The 9,739-nt window shown below is 38.8% G+C and overlaps 1 protein-coding gene across 1 annotated transcript in view; it reads left to right on the top strand.

Moving 5' to 3' along the window:
• The first annotated feature begins 490 nt into the window (after positions 1 to 490).
• The window catches only part of Acoxl (acyl-CoA oxidase like), a 396,521-nt gene continuing 387,272 nt past the window's right edge, over positions 491 to 9,739 (top strand). Inside the window, 1 exon segment of the mRNA XM_045148384.1 lies at positions 491 to 643. Within this exon segment, the coding sequence (XP_045004319.1) occupies positions 491 to 643 (153 nt within the window).

Genomic DNA, 9,739 nt, shown 5'->3' with positions numbered 1-9,739 from the left:
AAATGGTTGCTTTTATGATTAACTCTTGAGATATCAAATTATTTTATCCCAGGAAGTGATAAGAAGGTTGAAAAAAATTATTTGAGCAGTAAACAAGTCTAGAAGCCAAGGATGTCAACCTGCCTTTGGTCCTTTATGGCATCTCATTCTGCTCAGGCTCCACCCAGTTGCCACCAAATACTAGCAATGGTCTTATAGACCAGGACAGAGCATACATCTCCCATCCCATCTCAGGACTGGCTCTTGACCTGCCTACTTTGAACTCTTGACTCTGCTGCATTGGCCTTGGATCCTTCTTTGGCTCTCTGGCTTCTGTTTGTCCTGGAACCCAGTTCTTTCCTAGTGGGTTGTGACAGCCTGCCATGGATCTTGGTCCTTTGTGCTGTTTTTGGCAGGAATCTTTGTCTGAGCTCCAGCTCCACAGACTTGGATGTTGGCCACTTGGCCAGAATTCTGACCAGGCCAGATACTGTGCAGGAGTTGAACAGAGATGACAGGATTAAGTGGCCTGTTTATCGAAGTCCCTCTGTATAGATTGGCGCTCACACTGTGCTGTCATCTGTGATGACAGTAGGGATTTCTTAACAGGGCATGCCAGGGAGTGAGTTGTCTGCCAAGAGACTTCAGTGCAGCTGGAATCATGGTGCTGTTTATTTCCTGGCACTGCAACCATTCTTCATAAATAAATCTTTTCATTTTTAAGATTTAATTATTACTTATGCAATCAAATCTTATGTAAAAAAATCTTATGTAAAATGAGCAGTAATTATTGCTTGCTATCATTTTCTTTTCTAAGTCCTTTCTATATGTTAGGTGAGATGATTTATTCATTTAATGAGTTTCTACTATAAGCCAGACATCAATAGCCAGGGAACAAAGCAGATAAAACATGTCTTGCTCTGCATAGTGGCACATTCCTCCAATTCCAGTATTTGAGAGGCTTAGTAGGAGGATTGCTGTGAGTTCGAGGCCAGCCTGAGACTACACAAGTGAATTCCAGGTCAGACTGGACTAGAGTGAGACCCTACTTTGAAAAACAAAAACAAACAAACAAATAAACAACAACAAAACACCTGTCTTTATGGAGCATACATTTTATTCTAGGAGGAGATCCACTATAAACTGATAAACAAATATACTTATGGTATATCAGATAGTAACAGACATTATGGATAAAAAATTAGACATGGTAAATTAGAAAGGAAAAGAGTGAACTTGTCTCTGTTGGCAGATGACATGATTTTATACGTAGAAAACTGTAATGACCACATAAAATATTCTAGATAAAACCAATAAATAAATTCAGTAAAGTTATAGGATAAAAAATCAACATGAAGAAATTATTTTTATTTCTATGTGCCAATAATGACAACCAGAGGGAAACTGAGAATACAATTTTATTTATAATAGTATCAAAAGCAATAAAATATCAAAGAGTAGAATTAACCAAGAAGGTGAAAGACTTATGTATTGAGAACTATAAAATATCACTGCAAGAACTAAAAGAAACATAAATAAATGAAAAGGCATCCTATGTTCATGGATTAGAAGGTTTAATATGGTTAAAATGTCAGTTTTACCCAAATCAAACACTAGATTCAATGTAATGAGATTTTCTTTTGCAAAAATAGAAAAACCTAAACTGAAATGTATCTGGCATTTCAAGGGACTGTGAATAATCAACACAACCTTGAAAATAATGAACAATGTTCCACACTCCCTGATTTCAAAACTTACTATAAAGCTATTGAGATGAAAGCAATGTTTTACTGGCATGAAGATACACATGCAGACCACTGAAAGAGAATAGAGAGCCCCTAGAAAGGACTTCTATGCTTTATCAATGATTTTCAACAAGCATGATTAGACTAGACTGTTCAATGAGGAAAGGGCAATATTATCAACAAATAGTGTTGGGACAACCAGCTGCAAAAAGAATGGGCTCAAATCTTATAGGCTACAAAGTTGGGCATGGTGGTGCACGTCTTTAATCCCAGCACTTGGGATGCAGAGGTAGGAGGATTGCTGTGAGTTCAAGGACACCCTGAGACTACATAGTGAATTCCAGGTCAGCCTGAGCTAGAGTGAGACCCTACCTCTGAAAACAAACAAACAAACAAAAAAAACCAAAACAAAATCTTATAGAATACATACAAAATTTACCCATTATGTATTAATTATGCAAATATAAGAGCCAAACTAATAAATATTAGAAGATTATTATTCAGGGAAAGGCTTCACATAATAACAGCTTTTTGACAAAAACATAGGTAAAGTTAAAAAATTAAAAGTTAAAAAACTTTTTCTTTCTTTATTTGACAGAGAAAGAGGGAAAAAGAGAGAGAGAGAGAGAGAGTGAGAGAGAGAGAGAGAATGGGCACATGCTGGGGCTTCCAGCTATTGCAAATGAACTCCAGATGCGTGTGCCCCCTTGTGCATCTGACTAATGTGGGTCCTGGGGAATTGAACCTGGGTCCTTTGGCTTTGCAGACAAATGCCTTAATCACTAAGCCATCCTCCAGCCCTTAAAAAAATACCTTTTTGTTAAAATTTATATAAAATGAATTGAACCATGTCAACATTATGAAACAGTGTGCATCAAAGATACTCTATGATTTGCTTTATCCCTCAAAATTCCCATGTTAAAGACTTAAACCTCACTGCAACAGTGTTGGGAGGTGTACTTTTAAGGGGGTTTTCACTGTGAAGACATACCTCGTGAATGGGTTAATGCCATTACTGAGGGGTGAGTTGGTTATGGGAATTAGTTGTTTCTAAAAGGATGCTTTTTTGTTCTTTAGCCTTCTGCTTTCCACCATGGGATGATGTAGCAAGACAATGCTTGTCAGTTCAGCCTTGAACTTTCTAGCCCCTAGTACTGTAAAAAAAACAAAACAAAACCTCTGTGATTAATAAATTACTCAGTTTTATAGTGGGCATGGTTGGTACATGCCTTTAATAATAATAATTAGCACTTGGGAGGTTAATTATTAAAGGACCAGAGAGGAGACTAGGAGCAGTCACTAGAAAGGTAGGTCACCAGCAGCAGAAACATGACTATTTTTCATACATTAGTCTAAATCCTAGCAATATGGGCATGGTGGTGAACACCAGTGACCCAGTAATCACAGTTTTCAAAGGGATGAAGCAAAAGGATCAAGAATTCAAGGCTAGTTTGGGCTATATAGTGAGACCCTGTTTCAAAACCATCACCACAACAGGAATCTTCCCAGGAAAATTGGAAGTAAATATGATCCCCCATTTTACAGGCCATAGGGATAATGGAGGGGGCAATTGATCTGAAGTTAAATGCTAAAAGGAGCAGACACAGGATTTAATCCATAGATGGCTGCTTGACTCCATAGCCTGGGCTTTGTGAACTGTACTCTACATAGCTTTTCTGCTATGGTGGGGAAGAAACAAAGGCTGGGAAACTGAACCTTATAACTCGAGATAAGCAGAAAGAAGTCCCTATCTTCCTGGTGTCTGATCTGCTGGGTCAGGGCTACTGTGTTAATAGCTAAGGCTGTTGGCAAAGCCAGTACACCTAGACAAGCCAAAGTGTGAGAGGCAACAAAAAGCTCAGTGATGACTTCATAGGGACCCTGGGGAGAGACCATCCTAACCTCAAGATGCAAGGGCAAGCTTTTGTCACTTTTGGCCATCCAAATATGGAAGTGGAGTGCATTGGTGACTCTCAGTGATTCCCTTCCTGCCACATGGCAAAGCTGTCACATTTTGCCCTCTCACTACCTTTCTTTGTGGGAACCATACTGCCGGGGCCCAAATTGGAAAGCTATATATTGTTTTGAAAAGCCAAGCTAAGGAGATCAAAGTACAATTCTGGAGTCAGATGGACAAGAGTTCATATTGTCTCCTTTGCTGATGAGCCTGTGCTCTTGGTCAGGTTTCTTGCTTCTCTGAGTCCCACTTTCCTTCCTCATTTGTTGTGAGTGGCTGGCAATAGTGCTTACCTCTAGGTCATGTGAAAAGCAAATGATACCTTGCATGTTAGGTTGTTCAGATAGCACTTGGGCACCCATAAAGTGCTGAAGAAATGCTCAGTGATTTCATGGCCACTTATCCAGTTTTTTTTAAAGAAAAACTTTTTATTTATTTATTTATTTTTGGTTTGTTCAAGGTAGGGTCTCACTGTAGCCCAGGCTGACCTGGAACTCAGTAGGTAGTCTCAAGGTGGCCTCGAACTCATAGTGATCCTTCTGTCTCTGCTTCCTGAGTGCTGGATTAAGGACATGTGCCATCATGTCCAGCTTCTATCCAGTTTTTAAATGGTAATATATTAATCTTCAAAAATTTGAGGGCTGGAGAAATGGCTTAATGGTTAAGGGCTTGCCTGTGAAGCCTAAGGACCCCAGTTTGAGGCTTGATTCCCCAGGACCCACGTTAGCCAGATGCACAAAGGGGTGCACGCATCTGGAGTTTGTTTGCATTGGCTGGAAGCCCTGGCATGCCCATTCTCTCTCTTGCTCTCTGCCTCTTTCTCTCTCTCTCTCTCTCTGTCGCTCTCAAATAAATAAAAATAAAACAAACAAATTTTTTTTTAAAATTTGAGATAATTAGTGCAATATTTATTCAAGGGAAAAAATTACAAGTAACCATAAATTTCCATTAAAATTAATGTAAAATGCTGTACTTTCCACTAGCAGAAAGTAAGCTTGTGCATCTAGCTAGTAATGTCAGAAAGATACATTCATTATTGTGTTGTGTTAGCGCTGGTCAATTCTGTATTTACACCGATAACTAGAAAACTTTCCAAAGCACACAGGTATTTAGTAGGAAGCCAAGAGAAAAGATATTAACTTTGAAACAAGAATTTGGAAAAACCCTACTTTTTCATAGTGCAGCAATAATGTCTTCATGAAATGAAAAATACCCATCAGTAGAGCCATGGGAATGTCGCCTTTTATCAGTCGTGTGCTGAGCTTTCCCAGAGCAGTCAAAGGCCTCTGGAAGACAGAAGTACCTGGCTACAGTCTTTGTTAGCAAATGTTTCCAGCACTCTGCGTAGATACTCTACTTTGTGGCCTCAGTAACCTTGAAGGGACAAGGCAGCCAGACACAGAGGCTACAGGGGGAGGATTAGATTTTCTTGTAATGATAGCTGGACTCACTGAAGACTTCAGTTATGGTGGTGGGGGTAAGGTTCCACACAGTATTATGCATATGTTGAAATGGTTATAGCATCTTCATCACATAGTGCAGGATGATTCCAAAAGTACAAAGGATCTTACAGGATTTCAAGGTTTAGTATAAAGCTATTCATGGTCATATGACTTTTGATATAAGGAAGACACACATGTCAAGAAAACAGAATATAGAGTCCTGAAAGAAATCTGAGAAGTTGAATTAAAAAATTATTTATTTGAGAGAAACAGAGAGAGAAAAAGGGAGAGAGGGGGGGGGAGAATGGGGGTGTAACAAGGCCTCTAGCCACTGCAAACATACTTGCCACCTTGTGCATCTGGCTTTATGTGGGTACTGGAGAATTGAATATGGGTCCTTTGGCTTTGTTGGTGAATGCCTTAACTGTTAAGCCATCTCTCTCCAGACCATGAGTTTTTTTGATAATGTTTTTAAGGCAAATCATTGGGAAAAGAAATATCTTTATAATAAATGATTCTGGAACAAATATAAAAAAACTAAGCCTAAATCCCTACCTCATACTACACACAAAATAATTTGAGATGTATTATACAATTGTTTAGAGCACATTAACATTTATAGATAAGATAGGATTCCTTAGAGAAGATCTTCCCAACCCCATTAAATATGTATAAGTAGAAATTGATAAATTAGTTTTCATAAAAATTAAAACTGCTATGGATCAAAAAAGAAACCAATTAAGATAAGCAAAAAAACTATTATAAAATCAGAAAAATATCAGTGCATTTATTTGACAAAATTTGTGTCTAGAAACTGGAGAGTTTGCTCAGTGGCTAAAGGCGATTGCTTATAAAACTTGACAGCCTAGGTTCAATTCTCCAGTACCCATGTAAAGCCAAATGTACAAAGTAGTACATGTGGTATTTGCAATGGCAGGAGGCCTGGACATGCCTAGACTTTCTCTCTCTTTCCCTATGTCTTTTTCATAAACAAACAAACAAATAAATAAGTAAATAAATGCATAAAAAATAAAAATACTTTTTAAAATTTGTGTCTAGATACAAATGCTTTGTATCCAAGAAATATAAGTTATAAAAGCTTAGTGATAAAATGACATTTATTTAAAAAGTGTCAAAAAACTTGGAAATCCACAAATGACCGGTAAGCATATGAAAATATACTTAAGGTATTTAATTATCTGAGAAGTACGCTTTAAACTATAATGTGACACCGTCCTACTCATTGGTAAGAAGGGAAAAGATGGAGGACGCCGCTGAGGAAATGGAGACACTAGAGCTCTCTTACATTGTTGGTAGGAGTTTACAGTGAGACAATGGCTATTTTCAAAGGCCATTTGTCTGGTTTTACAAAGTAAATGCAAATGTAGCTTTAACTTATGTTGATTTCATTCCTAAGGATTTATAAAAGAGAAATGGACCCAAATGTCCTCAAAAATGTATGCTCCAAGGTTGATACTAACTTTGTTTTTAATAATGGAAACATCCCCGAGGTCATCAATAAGAAACTAAACAAATTATGGACTAGAGAGAGACAAAAACCACTTATGAGAAATAATGAATTACTGATACACACAACACCTTATTTGCATGAGTGAAGGCAAATATATAGCTACTTTTCTCATTGCTGTGACAATATGCCTGACAAAAGCAACTGAAGGATGAGCGAGTTTATTTTGGCTCCTAGTTTGAGGGGATGCAGTCCAATATAATGGGGAAGGCATGGTGGCGGGAGTGTGAGGTGGGTGGTCATATTCCATTCATGGTCAGGAGCAGACGGAGAGGAATGTTTGGTTCCTTTCTCCTTTTTTTTCAGTCTGGGCCCCTAGCCCATCAATGGTGCCACCAATATTTAGGGTGTGTGGCACTCTTCAGTTAATTCTTTCTGGAAATAGCTCAACAGCTACACATTTCCATGGTGGTTCTAAATCTAGTCAAACTGACAATGAGGCTCACACATCACAAGTGTCTACTGTAGGACTCTGAGACAGGAGCAAGCAGAGGAAATGGTGATGAAAGAGAACAGTGATTGTTGGGGGGATTCACTACAAAGGGGTGCGAGAGTGCTTGTTGGGAAGCAGGGAAGGTTCTGTTATCTTGATTGGTGTGACATGGATCTATCACAGTAGATAATCAAAATTCATACACTTGCATCCCACATGAAAATCTTACTTTAATGATAATATAAGAATCATAGTGCCTGTTATTTGAGACAGAGTGGAAGCAGGAGGGCAGGTCGGGAGGCTGTTAGAATACTTTGAGTACAAGGTGGCGAGGTGATGCTGAGGAGATGTAGGTGTGATAGTGCCGCCGAGTATCCCAGGACTATATACAGCAAGATGAGAGGGTAAGGGGGGAGAGGAAAGAGGCAAGAGTTGAGAAGAGACAGGAGAGAGAGAAGAATGAGAGATTGAGATTAGGCTTGGAAGACGTAGAGGAGTCAGGCTTTCCTTGTCCAGATCTTTGAAGCCCATTTCATTCTGACCCATTTCTAAAATACACTGAGGCTCATGATAACAAAGGGCATATATTCAGTAGATCTGAGAAGGCATACTCAAAGTTGGAACCAGAATATAGAAGAAGCAAATATGCCATTTTGGGACTCAGATTAAAAGCCAGAAGACAAGGCATCTCTGCTCAGGACCCTTTGTTGAGCATTTGCTACAGGGTACCTGTAATTACAGAGAGGTTCCTGTGGGTCTGTTAACATCTGAGGAAAGGTAACTTGTACTTGCCCTCAGACAAGGCCTAAGCCATGTGGATTTTCAGGGAGTCTGTTAGAAGGCTTGTGCTTATAAGACTTTTTTTTTTTTTTTTTTTTTTTTTTTTGCAGAATTGGTAATAGAATATTACATCACAGAGATTATTTCAGGAAAAAATATGTTCCTTTTCTTTGAGACTAAACTTATACAGACTTGCATGGCATGGGCTGCAAGTTAGTATATAATAAAAGCCCAAAGATATTATTCATACAAATGGAATTATCATTTATAATGCATATAAAGTTACATGAGAATATAACGATTAAGCTTGGTTTGAATATATCAAATGTATATGAACATGGCTATAATATCATAGAGATATTGTAAAACATGCAGAAAAACACATTGACTGATCATGATCAGTATAGATAATACAGCTAGTGCTGCCAATTCATTGAGGAGAAACTTGTCAATAATGAACATTAATTAAAAACAATTAATCAGAAATTAAAGAAGAGAGCTGGAGAGATGGCTTAGCGGTTAAGCGCTTGCCTGTGAAGCCTAAGGACCCTGGTTCAAGGATTGGTTCCCCAGGTCCCACGTTAGCCAGATGCACAAGGGGGCACACGTGTCTGGAGTTCGTTTGCAGAGGCTGGAAGCCCTGGCACACCCATTCTCTCTCCCTCTACCTGTCTTTCTGTGTCTGTCACTCTCAAATAAATAAATAAAAAATTTTAAAAAAATTAAAGAAGAAAATAGAGAATTTATGTGTGGAGAGATGTTAAATATATATGTCAGTTGTACAGTCAATCAAATTGAGCCTAGCCTTGGTTTTGGAACATTGGTTTCATGTCTTGAAAATGGAGCAGTCCAGATGCATGCTTAAGGAATGGCAAACTCCTATTGATACTTCCCACCAAGTCTAATAGCAAACATTGCTGTCTCATGTGGAGGCTGGGAAAGGGAAGTTATTATAATGTTCCAAGATGGATAAATTTAAAGCACATGTTTGCAGTTTATTTCAAACCTGTGAGTAAAAATGACCACAGTTGGATGTTCATGACAGAATTATATTTCTGCATCAACAGTATACAATATAAGAATGTGATATGAAGGGCTAAAGAGAGGGCTTGGTGGTTAAGTACACTTTCTGTGCAAATATAGGGCCTCAATGGGCCTGAGACACCTGAGTTTGATTCCCCAGAACCCATATAAATAAATGGGCATGGCCACAGAGGTCTGTAACCCCAGTCTTGTGGGGAGCAGAGACCACAGAATTGCTGGGACGCATGAAAATGGCAAGCTCTAGAGTCAATGTTGAAACCCCGTCTCAAGAAAACAAATGAGTGAGCAGTGGAAGGAAACTCCTGACTTCTCCTCTGGCCTCCACACTCTTGTGGCATGATATCTGCACATGTGCACACACTGCACAAAGACACACCACATTACACCATTACACTGACACACATGCAAAAAAAGGAAAGAGAACAAAATATGAAGAAATCATGAAAAAGTGAAAAATGGATTTATTTATTTATTTAGAGACAAAGTTTGACTATGTTGTTCTGACTGACCTAGAACTGCCTCCTTAGTACTGGAATTAGAGGCATGTGCCCCCATGGCTAGGGACTGAAGTACGCTTGATGGTTTGAGTTTATAAAAAGCACCAGGTGATTTAGGGCTTTTCCATCTCTTATGTGGGATTGGGGTTGTTCTAATCACTGGTGCAACAGAGGACCCTGGGTGCTCTGAACAAGTCTGCAGACATCTATGACAGTTGTTTTTCATTATCTCTTGGTAACCCGCTGTCTGGTGTAAGCCAGGCTGGAACAAAATGGTTTCTGCGTGAGCCTGGAGATATTTGAGGAAATAATCAATACAATATGCATTGAGTTG

This window comes from Jaculus jaculus, chromosome 4 (assembly GCF_020740685.1).
Source record: "Jaculus jaculus isolate mJacJac1 chromosome 4, mJacJac1.mat.Y.cur, whole genome shotgun sequence".
NCBI lineage: Eukaryota > Metazoa > Chordata > Mammalia > Rodentia > Dipodidae > Jaculus > Jaculus jaculus.
The sequence above is the reverse complement of the archived record's forward strand: the minus strand, read 5'-3'. Positions and strand labels throughout refer to the sequence as shown.